The sequence below is a fragment of the Lissotriton helveticus genome, chromosome 1_1, assembly GCF_964261635.1.
Source record: "Lissotriton helveticus chromosome 1_1, aLisHel1.1, whole genome shotgun sequence".
Taxonomy (NCBI): Eukaryota; Metazoa; Chordata; class Amphibia; order Caudata; family Salamandridae; genus Lissotriton; species Lissotriton helveticus.
The window spans coordinates 2,092,852,878-2,092,869,955 of record NC_136057.1 but is presented as its reverse complement, the minus strand read 5'-3'; the positions used below and the strand labels follow the sequence as shown (position 1 = coordinate 2,092,869,955).

Genomic DNA, 17,078 nt, shown 5'->3' with positions numbered 1-17,078 from the left:
GCCAAATATGGTTTGTCAGTTTAGTGAAAGAGCGTAAGAAGGTTGGAACCTGTTGTAACTCACCGAAGGCTTCACTTAACACTGTCACAAATTCTATCCATGTGCCAGTGTGTCTAACCGCTTATTCCCCATAAGGTGCAGTTACATATCATAACATTAACCAATGTAACATTGACGTTATTCTAATAATGAACAAAACTCATTCTGAATGCATAAGCTAATAAATAATCTGTTTAAAAAACAAATCATTTTGCTTTACTCACATTTGAAAGTGTCGGCGTAGAAAGCTTTGCTGTAACGATAGCTCAGGCGATCAAGCGCTGGGTTGAGTATCTTAATAGCAACACTGCAGGCAGCAGACCTAAAAGAATGAGCATCAACATAGTCACTACAGGAACAGATTTGCCATCCTCAGCATCATTGGGTAGAATAAGTAGCCAATTTAGAGGCTGGGCTCAGGCCAAACTCACAGTTGGTGGAGTTCTGGGGATCGGCTTTTGGACAATGACTTCATGTGTGAGTAGGTGAAACTCGCGAGCTGCAGGTTGAGTTTGCTCTCCTTCAGTGCAACGCTAGCAATGGTTGATACCAAGGCAAGGCTAGGCTTAGTTTCAAACAGGACCACGCAGGCGGCCATGCGGACTTCAGAACGAACCCTGCGGTCCATGAAGATTTGGAGCAGAATGTCCTGGACCTGTAGACAGAAAGCATTGTATCATCAAGTACACAGTAAAAACATCTTGACAATAGAGACATATTTTATACTTTGAACAGTTTCTTCTTGATCATCAGCCTTCGGGGTCCACAGATTTCGACAGACATTGTACTAGTTAAGAAGTGAGTTATGGTACATGGGAAACAACCATTACTTAGCATCTTTTACTTCTCTATTCCTTTACTTAGCATGTTTTACTTCGCATAGTCTTTTACTATGCATGCTTTTAATTAGCATGCCTTTACTTAGCATATGCCTTTACTTCGCATATGCCGTTACTTCGCAGGAGAATCCATGGTTGAAGGTGAAGAGAGGGACCACGGGCAGAGAGAGGTAAGTGGGGCAGTGTAGTTAGGGTAGTGTTGTAGTGTATGTGTAGTGTAGGGTGTAGTGTTTTAGGGTTTAGGGTAGTGTTGTAGTGTATGTGTAGTGTAGGCGGTAGTGTTTTAGGGTTTAGGTTAGTGTTGTAGTGTACATGTAGTGTAGGGTAGTGTTTTAGGGTTTAGTGTAGTGTTGTAGTGTATGTGTAGTGTAGGGGGTAGTGTTTTAGGGTAGTGTTGTAGTGTATGTGTAGTGTAGGGGTAGTATTTTACGGTTTTGGGTAGTGTTGTAGTGTATGTGTAGTGTAGGATAGTATGTTTTAGGGTTTAGTGTAGTGTTGTAGTGTATGTGTAGTGTAGGGGGTAGTGCTTTAGGGTAGTGTTGTAGTGTATGTGTAGTGTAGGGGTAGTATTGTAGGGTTTAGGGTAGTGTTGTAGTGTATGTGTAGTGTAGGATAGGGTTTTAGGGTTTAGGGTAGTGTTGTAGTGTATGTTTAGTGTAGGGGTAGTGTTTTAGGGTTTAGGGTAGTATTGTAGTGTATGTGTAGTGTAGGTGGAGTGTTTTAGGGTTTATGGTAGTGTTGTAGTGTATGTGTAGTTTAGGGTAGTGTTTTAGGGTTTAGGGTAGTGTTGTAGTGTATGTTTAGTGTAGGGGTAGTGTTTTAGGGTTTAGGATAGTGTTGTAGTGTATGTGTAGTGTAGGGGGTAGTGTTATAGGGTTTAGGGTAGTGTTGTAGTTTATGTGTAGTGTAGGGGAAGTGTTTTAGGGTTTAGAGTAGTGATGTAGTGTATGTGTAGTGTAGGGTAGTGTTTTAGGGTTTTGGGAAGTGTAGGGGGCGTGGAGGGTAGTGTTGGTGTGTAGGGATAAAAATAAAAAAAGAATCTTCATGCGTAGTAAAATCCTGCGAAGTAATGTACTGCTAAGTAATGGCAATTTAATGCTTTTAAATGATTTTGCAAAGTAATGGCATGCGTAATAAACAACTGCTAAGTAAAGGCATTTGCGAAGTAAAAACTTTGTAGAAAAGGCATGCTAAGTAATAACATGCAAAGTAACGTCATACATTCATGATACATAGCACACCCCAGCAAAAGGACAAAACTCTAAGCCTTTTTCTGGTCCAACAAAAAGACAGCGTTAGCCGAAAGAACAAAAAAAAGTAAAAGAAAAATAGAATATCATGTCTTTGTGATTATGTTAAATAAATAGAATGTCTTATTATTATGAGTTCCTCAGATGGAGTTCCGAAATTAAATATATGTAGGTAAACAGGCATAGAATTTCCCGCTTAAATATTCAGCAAAAAATATGGAATTTACTGTAGATGACGGCTTGGTTTAATCGCCAGAAGCTAGGTGGGATTACGCTCAAGTTTGTGGTACACGTGAAGCGGGACAGCAGCCCTGACATCTCATTGGACCACTAAGACCAACTCTTAGATTTTCTTGCTCAAACAATGCTTTAGCAGCTCACAGTTTAAGCACTCTTCTCCCAAATGGCCTGGAACCTCTGACCAGAGCTGTTTATTTTCCAACACAGACTAAAACGACCAGTACCAACCAGATCCATAGAGCTAAGAAGACTGAGGACACACCCTTCATGATGCTATCAATACACTGTGACTCCTCTGGACTTGAAAGGAAGCCTTCCTGGCACCTGTCCTGACAACCAATGAATGGGGCCTAGCTCATGATTGATTGATCACGAGGTACAACTACATGCAATGTGAGTCCTCCAATAGGGATGGGCTAGCCATTCTGATACGCCATTTTCCAATAGGCTGTTTGCTAGGATGCTGCTTTCTGAGCAAGATGGGCTGCCATGATCCAAGCATGCCCCTGTTGCCCTGCACTGCACGAGACATCCAGGAGTCTAAGGCTGGTGTGAACATTTTTGCCTGATATGTAGTATCTTGTCAATCACAATGAGGGCCCAAATTGTTACTTGGAACAATGCAGAATTATCAAGGTGGTTGTGGTGGAGTGCTGTGCCTTTAGAGACAGAATAATTGGCAAATGTCTGAAGTGAAGGCCCTGTGCCTGAAGGAGCTTCCTCATACCTGAGCATCCACATGCATATCTAGGAGGAAAGGAAGTCTCAGTGATGTAATAATTAATGTATTGCCGGATGGAAAATGTAAATGAGCCAGAAAACAGATTTCCTCAGGTCATTTTCAACTGCTAACAGTGATCATCAACAAGCACAAAAACGACCTTCAAACCGCATTCATCATCTAAGTAGGCTATTTAGGTGACCATCCAAGTTCTGGTTTGGCTAGAGCTTGTAGTTTCTTACCCTTCTGGGATCCTCCTTGGCGATGTTCCTGAGGGCCATCACTGCATCGGTCTGGACCCTGACTGGGAGCTGGAAAGCGCTGGAGGAGAACACTGGCAGGAACTTCTGGATGCGCTTGATGCTGGCCGGCTGACCCGCATTTGCAAGAGCCTTCAGAGCCAGGGAGATGTCCTCTTCATGGGCTTTGTTGGCTGCCTCATTAGCGAGAGTATGCAGAGGCTGTAACAGAATACATGATGCATTTAACACATTTTCAGACTAATGAGGAATGCTATGTTATATGTGTGTATGGAATGGTACGGTGGGAACTAATTTCCACCTCTAATTTAGGGTTAAACTAGCAAACCTGCTTTGAAAAAAAATCTGAAATTTACTTCATTATGATTGGTCCTAAATTTAGAGTAAATTTTCGGAATTGTGAAAGAAAGAAATCTTGTGAATATTAATGTCAGTCTTAGATCTATTTAAATATTCAAACATAACTATTTTTGCATGTAGGAATGTAACAGGTGTACATTTCTGAACCCAAACATATGGAGCAAAAACATTTCTGTTAAAACTATTTTCCTCTCTGAGGAGCAAATCTAATGATTGATTGTAGAGTTGACGATTCGTTCACATTGTATTGTATGTATTTCTGCCCCTGACAAAACTAATTTGTCTGGTAGGAGACTACCTGCAGGTTGCTGATAAATGCCAACACACGTTTGTAGTTTTTGGGTGTTCAGCAACATCTAGAACTAGAATTCCAGACACTGAAGTTTCACCTCTCTGGCAGGAGTTTTTGTGAGTAAATCCCATTTGTGAAGGCAAAATGTTACCATTACTTATCAGGTGACTATTACAATGAGTTGGGCCATAATCTCTAAATTTACAACACAAGGATTGGGGGAAAGGGAGTAACACAGGCCCCCGTAGCTCCTGCAGTTCAGGGGGGCCCTCAATTCTTAAGGGGCCTGTCAAAGCTTCTGGTAGGTGCTTTCAGCCAACAGTCAATGAATATCTGTGAGATATGGGAGGCACAGGCCCCTCTTCACATTCTGTAGGAGGGCCCTATCATTTTGCATGATCCATCACTGGAGGGCATATGACGTCCCGTATATGGACTGAATTGTCAAGCACTTTCCCTTGTCCCCATTCTCCTCTCCCCCTAACAGTGCTGTAACTGAGCTGAATGAGATAATGATGCATGTTGCCAACTGCAGATACTTTTTACTGAGCTACAGACACTCACCTCAAGTGCTTCCTCAGGACACACTGATCGGGAAACGCAGTACTTGTTGACCATGGAACCGTAATGGAGCGCTGCCATCTTGTAAAGTTCTGGAGACTTCCGAATCCTGGCATCAGTCACAAACTCCTGCAGACGGGGGGAGCAATGATTAGCCCCATCAGTCCAGAGAAATGAAGTCAAGAACACCCCTCTTATAAAAACATTAGGTTTCTAAACAAAAGCAATGGCTGGACACTCGAACCCAGACATTTAAACCTGTAGTTAAACAAACGCTGGATAGGAACTCGCAGCTTTGCAGGTTTAAAACAAAATTATGTTTAATGATGAGCTATGAGCAAAGATTTGCAAAGCTCTTTCAAAAGGTGCTGGCAGAACGCCTCAATATGTGCACACGACAAGGTGAATCCCTCATTCACCTCGGTTTAGTTCAGATGTTCCCTCATTTCTCCTACAACATTTGACTTTACAAACCTGCCTTGGGGACTCACTGTTCCTCAGAGTGGCTTTGCTTGATATCTCTGCTCCCCTCTTCCTAAGCAAGACCTGGTTCCCCGGAGCATCCGTACATGATAGTGCCTTGGTCCTGAGTACCTCAGTAAGGGAGGTCGTAGTCATAAACCGTGGGATCCTCAGACCTCAGCCAAATTGTTCCTACCGGAAGTGCCAGAGGCAGCCATCTGTGTCTGTACATCAGGTATAGTAAAGCACCAGGGCTGGTGCACATCCTGTATACACATTACATATGTGAGTACACAGGACTATTGTGGGATTGGTGCAGAATAGGGCACGTTCACACTGCTTCCAATTCATACAAATTGCCACCTAAATCAGTTGTTTAGGCTAAGCAATTTTGGACAACCACTTTAGATGCATTTTTGTGTGGAAGTGATAGATCTTTCACTGATCAATGGTTTTGTATCCGGACCGTCATTCATATTCCACTATGGTTTACTATGTGTACTCCTGACCAGGTTCTAGCATTTTGAGTTTGGCCTGAACTTGTTGATGTTATAACTTTTATACCATGTATGTGATATATATAGTCAGACCCCCAGGATTTAGCAGCATGGATTAGCAAATTTAGCGGCACAAAAATGGAAATTTAGCGCCACCAATATGGAAATTTAGCGGCAATTTTGCGGCATTTTATTTGGCCATTTTCCTACAACAAACACATATATCTTTGTTTTTGAGTTAATTAACAACATGAAGCTATGCATATATGCCAGTATAGTAATCACCATCCGTACACACACATTTCGAGGTATACATATATCCAAGTCCATTCAACACCCACAGTGCACACATTCTTAAGTATGCTTATATGCCAGTACAGTGATTACCCGCTGTGCACACACATTTCAAAGTGTGCACGGATACTCTAATACATTGAGCAACACCTGTGTCACACATTACGAGGAATGCACATACACCAATATAGTGAGCAGCATCGGTGTACATATATTCCAAAGTATGCACAAATGCCAATACAGTGAGCACTATGCACACACATTCTGACATGCATACCCACAACACGCATACATCTGTAACCATCCAAGTGCAAGTACACAATACTGTGGCAGCATTCCCTGCATGCCCATTCTTTTCATGTTTCACTTTTGTATTCTTATGTAAATGTTTAAAACATAACAGCATTATGACAATAATACAGTATAATGGTACAGTACAACCAACTGTACCATCCAGTAACCAGGGTGCCATACCTGGACGGCACAGCACACCATACTGTCTACCGCTACGAAGTCACAATGGGAATGTAAGAAAACAAGCGGTTTATAAAATTACATTTCTTTGAGAATCTACATCACTATGCTTGGAAGCAAGATGGAGATTGAGTAACACGCTTTGCATGTCGCTCCCGCCTAGCTCTAGCTGTTCTCCAACCATGACAGACCAGAAGTAGTCAGAAAGGCAGCTAGGAATGCGATGCTTCTCCGGGTGGAGACCTCGCGCCTGTCTAAAACCGCAAGTTACCCAACAGAGCACACAGGAGATGGAGGTCCATGTCCTGCTCATCTCAGCCACAATTGTCTCACAGAATGCACGTTGGGCAGTCAGCGCACTCAGCTGCATTTTGGCACAGCGTCTCTCAGGGTGGAGCATGATGCCCAAGAAGGGACAGAAGTTGTGGCGCCTCCACAGCGTGCAGCCGGACAAGGCTGCCCGAAAATGGGTTACAGCAGCACAGGAGTGAGGAAAACAGAGGCAAATGCCCACAAGGACTCAGAAATTCGTCTCAAACTGCAGCATCGAAGAAGGTACTTAATCAGGGAGACCACCAGTGGGGGCAGCGGGTGTTAATAGCCCAGCCACAGCCCTTAATTGCAGATTTGTTAGTACCAGCAACAGAGGATACTCGGTCACTGGAAGAGCTGGTGTCAATTATCAGGAAGGAGCCTTCATCTGGTAGCATGGATTATCGTGGGGGCACACCCGAAACAGCTGTATCGGAAGGAGTCTCTCTCTCTTGCACTCCTCTAATTGGGCTGAAGATACACAGAGATGCACAGCTGTGGTGTCAGACTACAGGGGCTTGAGTTACTAGCGACTACGTAGATCCGTGTGGGGTGCCCGGTGGTGGAAGGATGCTCTTTGAGTCTTGTAATGGAGGTCTGAATGTTGTCTCATCTGGTACAGGCGATGATGTGGCCATGGGGGAAAGTGTCTCTGGTAAAGGGCATCAAGGTTTGGCTTGTATCCCCCGACACAGCTTCAAAAGTGCCGATTTTGCATGCACCTTTGTAAAAATCGCGCCATTTTTACGAAAGTGCTGATTTCGCGCAAAATCCTGGAGGGTCTGCTTTATAATGCACTGACAGACACTGTGAGAAATTTGCAGTGTTTGGCCTGAAGTCTAGACTACACACTACACACTATCCATGAATAATGTGTTGTATGAAAAAAAATACAGAAACACACCATCCTGGAAATATTAAATACTCTCAGGGAATGCGTAAAACCTTAAATGTAAACAGGAACAGTATCAGTGTTCCCAGGTTGAGAGAGTAGTGTCTGTTTTTGATGGCTGCATCTGTCGACTTTGGTGGGTCACAAAGGGGGGCCAGGACATTCACAGATGCAGTACCTGACCCATCACCACCACCCCAGCAACACCTCTACAAATTAAACGTCCCCATGCTGAAAATCTGTCTATTTTATGAACATCCCATATGACTAAAGAAAATAAGTGCAAGGTACAGTATGTCAATTAATGCTCAGAGCATGGAGTCCCAAAATGAGGTACTTACCGCAGCTGTCTGAAGGGTGCGGTGATCGGCCTGTGTGTACTGCATGGCGAGAATAATGGCCTGAATGCCTTCAGACACAGTCATGTCCTCGTTGTGAATGCTCTGCCTAATAAACTTCAGAGACTCAGCTGTTCCCGCCACAGGGATTGCATTCAGCAGCCAACGCCTGAAGTTAAGAGAAGGATTTGACAGTATATTGGCTGAGTCCACCATAGAAAATGGGTTGAATGACAATGATTAAAATAGACATTCTTACCTGTACTGGGGTCTTGAAGCATGCTGTTTCCAAAGTGCATTGATATTTTCAGTGCTTGCTCTGCGCAGAAACTGGGTGAGTTGAAGGAACCTGGCAGGTGCCTCCTGGTGGACCTCTTGCTGGTTGTTCTGCACTAGATGCTGCAGAGTCTCCACAATCTACAGTTAACACAAAGATATTTCCCAAATATTAGCATGATTTGTTAGCCTAGGATACTAGCCCATTCAGGATGAATATAAAAACACTGTGTACCTGGGCTTCAGAGCTTCGGCTTTTCATCAAGTGGATGGGCATCTGCAGCAGCTCCGAAGCAAAGTTGTATTGAAGGTCTCCACGATTCTGCAGCTGAGTCTGGGGCTCTTTCACGTTATTGCTTTTACTCTCCACCAGGGTGAGCACTTGTCTAGAAAGCAATGGGAAATAAATGAAGTAAGTACTAATTAAAATATTACTTTTTTCATAGATTGATGTGCTAGCTATAAATCATAGTCATTTAAATGTATGGATTCACATGCTGAATTTGAATATAAACAAACACATAACATGTTTGATATTAACCTAATAAAGATTAATGTGTAGATTCTCCAGGGAGTTACCTATCCACAGCACTCCTGGTGCCAGAGGAAAGGAATTGTAGGGCTGAGTTTAAACTGCCTCTGCTCACAAATTTGAGAATGATTAAATGAACCTGCTGAATGGTGAGTTCTGCTGACTCTATGGATTATGATTCAGAAAAGGGGGTGGTGATGAACAGAGTGCCTGAATTAAGCAGACCACTCTTACCCAGTCCAAAGATCAGGGCTTGATCCATCACCGTTTTTTAGCTCACTGCACCATCCCAGCTCAGAACTTGGCTATATGCAAATTAGTCTGTTCCTGTCCCAATGCATGATGGGAACAGGGCAAACCAAACTACCAAGCCAATTCTTGTACTGGGAAGGAAACAAGCTTCCGGGGACCGGTTTCTGCCATTTCAGGCGTCTTCGGCCCGGCTTGCTTGAATCCTGATGGTGCAATGAGCAAGGGACTCACATCTGAGTATACCCTTCCACGCTTATGGTGGACATAATGATTCAGAAAAGGGGGTGGTGATGAACAGAGTGCCTGAATTAAGCAGACCACTCTTACCCAGTCCAAAGATCAGGGCTTGATCCATCACCGTTTTTTAGCTCACTGCACCATCCCAGCTCAGAACTTGGCTATATGCAAATTAGTCTGTTCCTGTCCCAATGCATGATGGGAACAGGGCAAACCAAACTACCAAGCCAATTCTTGTACTGGGAAGGAAACAAGCTTCCGGGGACCGGTTTCTGCCATTTCAGGCGTCTTCGGCCCGGCTTGCTTGAATCCTGATGGTGCAATGAGCAAGGGACTCACATCTGAGTATACCCTTCCACGCTTATGGTGGACAAAATGATTCAGAAAAGGGGGTGGTGATGAACAGAGTGCCTGAATTAAGCAGACCACTCTTACCCAGTCCAAAGATCAGGGCTTGATCCATCACCGTTTTTTAGCTCACTGCACCATCCCAGCTCAGAACTTGGCTATATGCAAATTAGTCTGTTCCTGTCCCAATGCATGATGGGAACAGGGCAAACCAAACTACCAAGCCAATTCTTGTACTGGGAAGGAAACAAGCTTCCGGGGACCGGTTTCTGCCATTTCAGGCGTCTTCGGCCCGGCTTGCTTGAATCCTGATGGTGCAATGAGCAAGGGACTCACATCTGAGTATACCCTTCCACGCTTATGGTGGACAAAAGATTCAGAAAAGGGGGTGGTGATGAACAGAGTGCCTGAATTAAGCAGACCACTCTTACCCAGTCCAAAGATCAGGGCTTGATCCATCACCGTTTTTTAGCTCACTGCACCATCCCAGCTCAGAACTTGGCTATATGCAAATTAGTCTGTTCCTGTCCCAATGCATGATGGGAACAGGGCAAACCAAACTACCAAGCCAATTCTTGTACTGGGAAGGAAACAAGCTTCCGGGGACCGGTTTCTGCCATTTCAGGCGTCTTCGGCCCGGCTTGCTTGAATCCTGATGGTGCAATGAGCAAGGGACTCACATCTGAGTATACCCTTCCACGCTTATGGTGGACAAAATGATTCAGAAAAGGGGGTGGTGATGAACAGAGTGCCTGAATTAAGCAGACCACTCTTACCCAGTCCAAAGATCAGGGCTTGATCCATCACCGTTTTTTAGCTCACTGCACCATCCCAGCTCAGAACTTGGCTATATGCAAATTAGTCTGTTCCTGTCCCAATGCATGATGGGAACAGGGCAAACCAAACTACCAAGCCAATTCTTGTACTGGGAAGGAAACAAGCTTCCGGGGACCGGTTTCTGCCATTTCAGGCGTCTTCGGCCCGGCTTGCTTGAATCCTGATGGTGCAATGAGCAAGGGACTCACATCTGAGTATACCCTTCCACGCTTATGGTGGACAAAATGATTCAGAAAAGGGGGTGGTGATGAACAGAGTGCCTGAATTAAGCAGACCACTCTTACCCAGTCCAAAGATCAGGGCTTGATCCATCACCGTTTTTTAGCTCACTGCACCATCCCAGCTCAGAACTTGGCTATATGCAAATTAGTCTGTTCCTGTCCCAATGCATGATGGGAACAGGGCAAACCAAACTACCAAGCCAATTCTTGTACTGGGAAGGAAACAAGCTTCCGGGGACCGGTTTCTGCCAATTGACTCTATGGATTATGTTTATGTCTCCTTGACCTTTTTAAACCTATTGTAAAACGTAGAGTTCAAGCAGTTTTCTGCCATCGAGTATTTGTTCTACATATTTATTCACATTTAATCCCCTGTCTGTAGTTTTACAAGTGACATGAGATATAATGCATTTGTACTATGGCCGATGACCTATCCATCACATTTGTGACAGAGTATCCCATTCACTATACTCTAAATCAGGCCACTTTTCTCTATTTGTTTATTTGTTGCCTTTATTGTTTTTGATAAATTGGTACAGGGAGCCTATTTGTATAAGTGGTGAGTATTTGAGATGTTGGCAAGCCTATTCTAGTAGGCTGGACATATATATGCCGGTGAGGCAAGGTGACTGCTTTTGGATCTTCACAGATTTTGCTTCAAAGATATGAGACCTGCATTCTGAGAGGCCATGTTTCTTTTTACGGGAATGAGTGGTTAAGGTGATTTATCGACAGAAGGAGAGTCTTCAGTTTTCTTTTGAGAATTGATGATTTAGGTGACCAGGCAGAGACAGCTCTTTGACTGGCCTGATGCAATTATTGCAATGTGATAACTGGAAGAGGAGGATAATTCTTTAAAACAGTATAATGGAGAAGTTGGTATTCGGAACCAGTGGGGTGATTTTGTGTGGAATGCATTCCGAATCCAGCCAGATTCAAAGTTGTTTTATTTTTTTGATATTGTAATACTTCTTAATCTCACCGGCCAATTGAACAATACACAGCTTCCAAAAAAGAGATTTTAATTTTTGTACAATTCAGAATGAGGTAGAATTGATTGGTGTATGTATTTCAGGCAGATATTGATATGCTGCCAAGTTTTTTGTGTGCATGCCTAGATGAAAGTGGACCAAATATTGTCCATATACATTTAAAACCGAAGGTCACGGTGAAAAATAACGTGGGATTGTGGTTTCATAAAAATGTTCAAATTAAAAGAAAACAGTGTAGATTACTGTAGGACCCCACACAGCACGTGGTTTACTTTCAACAGTGACTTGATGACTGATTTGAGAGAAGTGAAATTACACCACTTAAGGGCCACACCAGTGACCAGTGGGTCAGGATACACCTTCACAGAAAGTTAGGAATAAAATACAGAGGTAATCAAGATGAAGGTGACTACTAGCAAAATGTAATGCATAACGTTTCTTACCCTATGGGCATGCCATTTTGACTTTCTATGCATTAGTGGCCTCTGAGTACGCCAAATTCTTGAAATAATTAATATTAATTACAGTCTTGTTTCCCTCGACACCCTTTCAGTCTTATTTAAAAAAGTCAAATGTGCCTGCCAGCATGTGTGTTCACAATTCTGAACTTCCTACCACTATGCCATCATTTCTAAAACAGGTTCTTCCAACTCACAGATGTTGCATTCATTACAATTCCTTGACAATGGTCTTTGATTTACACTGATCCATGCTGTTGATTTACATCAAGCTGATTTCCCATATAAATTCTCCTTGTGGGTAAAGAATATAATGTATGTTAGAAAGATGGTTGGATGCCCCGCCTGCCTACCTGGCTTTCATGACTGCAGCACCATAGAGTTCATTAAAGGGGGAGTAGTGGTACACCTGCTCAGCGGTAGCTTCAGTGATAAGAGCACCAATATCCTTGTTCTTCAACTTGTAAGTGAAGGTAGCAGCTCCCCTCAAGTTCTTTCCTCTCTGCCGAAGGCAAGAAAAGGTAAGTTGTGACCATTGAGAAAATGCATTTAGAATGTTAATAAATAGACACTAAAAGAGGCCTACCTGCTGGCAGTTCCTGCAGGTCTCCATGTACGCCATGCCAATGTTCCTCTCTACTTTGTCCTGACAGTTATTGAGATCCCTGGATTTGATGACAATGATTCGATCAGCCTTCTTGTCTTCCTGGATGACATACCTTGTGTGGCAAACACCAGTAACACCGACCTGTGGAAAACAGGACATTTCATTAAAATAATGTTTTCCATTGTTAAAACTTACAAAGGTAATTTCCTTCCTACAACACTAAACCTATGATTTATTAGAAACTGGTAGATGCCAACCTCCTGTAAATCATAGACGTTTTGGTTCTTCTTGATGGTGAGTTGAAACATGTTGACAATTCCTTTCTGAATGTTGATCACAGTTTCAGAAACATCTTCTGGGGCATAAAACGTTCCAACGCGTCCATTGCTGTACTCAAACTTCACCGGTTTGGTAAGCTGAGCTGCAAGAGCCTGGGTCAGCTTTGAGGACCGAGTGAATGGATCCTTGGGAAAGATGCCATTGTACTCTTTGATTTCAGGAGATGAGATCTGCAAATAAATGTACATCGCATTAGGGTTTTTATTGGTATGAATATACAGTGCTGCAGAAACACTTAGAAAATAATTATTGTATTTATAGATAAACCTGAAAGTATTGTAGAGGTATTACACACACTTGCACACACAAGCTCAGAGACAGAGTGAAAGAGAGAGAGAGAGAGAGAGCGAGATACAGATAGAGAGACAGAGAAGAAGCAAGAGAGAATACAGAACAAGTAACTATGCAATATGGTCTAATATTATTTGAGGTGTTCTGGGTAGTGAGATCATAAACAATAAAGCCAAAGGCCTGGTGAGCTCTAAATAGCACCATAGCATAGGTTGACTATTGTGTATATTTTTATATTACATGATTCCTTTGGCCTAGTTATATTGGAAAAGCTGTTGTCTTCAATGTGTAACCAACGATGGGCACTGGTATTTAGATTTTGTTTACCTTTAAGAAATAAATTATTCATAAATCAACCGATAATGATGATGATTAGTGACCATATGCGCTTCTTTGGCTGCAGTTTTTTACCATACAATTATGAGTTTACTGCAATAAACAACACGTTGAGTGAAAGGAATGCTTGAATTAATTTCAGTAGTAATGTCTGAACTGGGGTGGCAGAGTGGGCTAAAGAACGGTGATGAATTAAATCCAGATATTTTGACTGGGTGTGAGTGTTTGATTGATTCAGATGCTCCGTCCATCACCACCCCCTTTTGTACCGCTTTTGGCCGCCATAAGTGTGGCAGGGTATGCTCAGACGTGAGTCCCTTGCTCACTTTGCCACTGGATTCAAGCAAGCCGGGCTAAAGACGGCTGGAATGCCAGAAACCGGTCCTCGGGAGCTTGTTTCCGGTCCAGGGAAGACATGGCTTGGCAGTTCGGGCTGGACTGTTCCCATGAGGCACAGGGTCAGACTGATTTGCATATGGCTATGTTGGAACTGGGGTGGTAGAGTGGGCTAAAGAACGGTGATGGATTAAACCCAGATATTTTGACTGGGTGTGAGTGTTTGATTGATTCAGATGCTCCGTCCATCACCACCCCCTTTTGTACCGCTTTTGGCCGCCATAAGTGTGGCAGGGTATGCTCAGACGTGAGTCTCTTGTTAACTTTGCCACTGGATTCAAGCAAGCCGGGCTGAAGACGGCTCTAATGCCAGAAACCGGTCCTCAGAAGCTTGTTTCTGCTCCAGGGAAGACATGGCTTGGTAGTTCGGGCTGGACAGTTCCCATGAGGCACAGGGTCAGACTGATTTGCATATAGCCATGTCTGAACTGGGGTGGCAGAGTGGGCTAAAGAACGGTGATGAATTAAACCCAGATCTTTTGACTGGGTGTGAGTGTTTGATTGATTCAGATGCTCCGTCCATTACCACCCCCTTTTGTACCTGAATTAAAATCAGCCACTGGTGATCACTGGTCTGAGACGTTACCTCACACAAATGAGTTCGGATGAAAGCCTTTTATTAACGAGGGTTCCCATCACCTTTTTAGACGTCACACAACTCTGTCATTGGACCGCATTCGTCATAAAGTGGCGGTAGTACCAGAGCATTTTTTTTAGATAATCTGGAGACTGAAAACCTACAATTTAGGTGGTTTCCAATATTTCAGGAGAACAAAAAGAGTTCTCAGTTGTGGTTAGGCTGTCTTTGTGACTGAATCAAGCGATGAGCTACTGTTAATGAAACAATACTTTAAGCCAGCACTGGAATGCTTGCGTTACGAAATAAAATGTTAATTAATTCAAAGGGCCCCTTTGACTAACTCTTTTTTATTTCTACGTTTTGTGATTTTGGAGAGCATGTTTTATAGCCCTTGTAGCGTCGCCTCACTGTGTGTAAAACTATTGCTTTGGGTGCAAATAAGTTGTAAACAGTTAGTTACTAGGAATAATTAATTCCAGTTGCCTACATACACTAGCAAATCAGCAGGAAGTGTTTATAATTATAAATTGCATGAATGACTTCAGTATTAATCGGAATTAATCTCGAGGTAATTAATTATGGACCTCTATTGATGTGTAACTGCTTCAGTAATTCAGGTGAATTAAATCGTCTTGAGCCAGTGTTCTTTTCATTTGAGCTTAGAGATGGCAGCACTGAGTCATCCTCAAGCGTTCGTTTTTCTGCTTTAAGTATACTATTCTTTGTTTACATGCCTGCATTTAATCTTTTTATAAACAGGAATGACCCAGGTAAACCGCTTATTTTGTCCTTTGTGTTCATTAATTTAATGTATACATTTGATGGAGGGGTCACTCCTCTTACCAATCCTTTTTTAAAAAAACTATTTCCTGCTCACTTTTCCAATCCGTTATTATTTACACTATTTATTTACTTTACTCCGTAAACCTGTGTATTTTTTTCCCTCGCCGATATTTCTTTAGACTTCCGTTATTTTTGTTATTTCGGTTCATCTACCCGCTAAGTACAAGATACTGAATGGAAAATAACACGTCACCATATAATCACATACAGTTAGTAACAGAACAAGAAGTTCAGGTTCAAATCTTCATCGGATGTCTCAAGTTAGACATGTGACTGCAAGATTTTAAGTCCTGCTTCCGATTAACCAAAGTAACAGGTTCCCACATAAACAGTAAATTGATACCCATATGGGCCATTGTTCATATTCTACAGAAAGATAATGTCAAGCCTTGTACTTTGCAGAAATAGAAGTCTATATAAGTTACAAATGTCATCTGCCGGTGTGCAAGTAGTTTGCACATCCCTAGAGCAGAAGTGACTTGCTTGCCATGAAATGAGGCTTTTTGTACTGTTCCTGGTTTCAAATCATGGATGTTAATTTCTTTCTCCATCAGATATGCTATGTTTTTGTAGGCTCCTGAACCACCCTGTTGACTGGGTCCCCTTTACCTTGAGGAGATACGCCTTCTGTGCAAATCCGCTGATCTCGACCTTGCAGTTCAGTTTTATTCCAGCTCTTGCGAAACCACTTTCGGGCAATCCGTTCATAATCAGGGCCTCATAGTTGTAGACATGGGTCTTGCTTTCACTAAAGGTAGGCTCTACAACAAGAAAGAAAGAGCAGGTTTTGAAGATATATCATTTTTGTGTAAATGTACAGGATCAGTAGACTTGGCACCAATGACCAACTAAAGCTGGTGGAGAGGATCATGGCCTTCAAACCACCTCGTTTCAAATGGCTTGTGAAGAGGGAATGCATGCTTGGGCTTCCATGTAGACTCAGGCTCCCTTCTGAGATTCCCAGCAGTGATGGCACTTAGGGACATCTTTCACAGAAGATTTTGCCTTCTAGCCTACCCCAAAAGAAAGATTGGTAGGCTGATTGAGTCCAAATGCTAATTAATCAAACATATCCTAAACAGATTGCTTGTATATCCAAACTTACCTACTATGACCTCTACTGAGATGTAATTTTCCACACGTCTGATGAGATGTCTATTTCCTTTGCTTCCTTATCCGGGGGCAAGGCGAGGCGTATTGTGCATATGGTGATAGGCATCGCAAGTGAGTCTCACCCAGTTCAAGATGGCTTGAGTCGGATGGAGTGTTGTCCAAAGAAGTTGGCTTGAATATTAGGACCACATGGCCCTTTTGAGGCACGGTTTCCCGGATATCATACATAAATAAATACCTTGAATTTTACATGTAGCTCTGAAGGGAAACTCATTACATATTCTAGTAGGTCTGTGACTGCCTCCGCCCCCAGCAGCATTAATTATGTGCAGCATCAACTCTTGTATGTGTCATTAAGAAAATATTTCCATGTACTCAGGCTGGCAACTAACTGAATCCTGCCTTGTGTCTTTGCTAAACTTTACTCAGGTAACTTTCCCCCCAATATTTCCAAGTGGACTTACTTTTACCAACTTCATCCTATTCAGAAAATCACCCTATTTGACACACCTGACCACAGAAATTAGAAGCACCATAATTTTAGGCATGTTGGAGATTAAATCACAACATATTTATACACATGTGATTT

The 17,078-nt window shown here is 42.7% G+C and overlaps 1 protein-coding gene across 1 annotated transcript in view; it reads right to left on the bottom strand.

The window, feature by feature from the left end:
* Positions 1-17,078, bottom strand: part of LOC144766616 (vitellogenin-A2-like) — a 124,967-nt gene that overhangs the window by 101,060 nt on the left and 6,829 nt on the right. The window contains exons 3-13 of the mRNA XM_078650405.1: positions 15,986-16,137; positions 12,849-13,100; positions 12,571-12,732; positions 12,338-12,486; positions 8,343-8,493; positions 8,091-8,248; positions 7,835-8,000; positions 4,566-4,691; positions 3,332-3,550; positions 471-694; positions 264-361 (exon numbers count right to left, since the gene is read on the bottom strand). Coding sequence (XP_078506531.1) covers positions 264-361; positions 471-694; positions 3,332-3,550; positions 4,566-4,691; positions 7,835-8,000; positions 8,091-8,248; positions 8,343-8,493; positions 12,338-12,486; positions 12,571-12,732; positions 12,849-13,100; positions 15,986-16,137 — 1,857 coding nt within the window. The remainder of the gene's footprint in view (positions 1-263; positions 362-470; positions 695-3,331; positions 3,551-4,565; positions 4,692-7,834; positions 8,001-8,090; positions 8,249-8,342; positions 8,494-12,337; positions 12,487-12,570; positions 12,733-12,848; positions 13,101-15,985; positions 16,138-17,078) is intronic.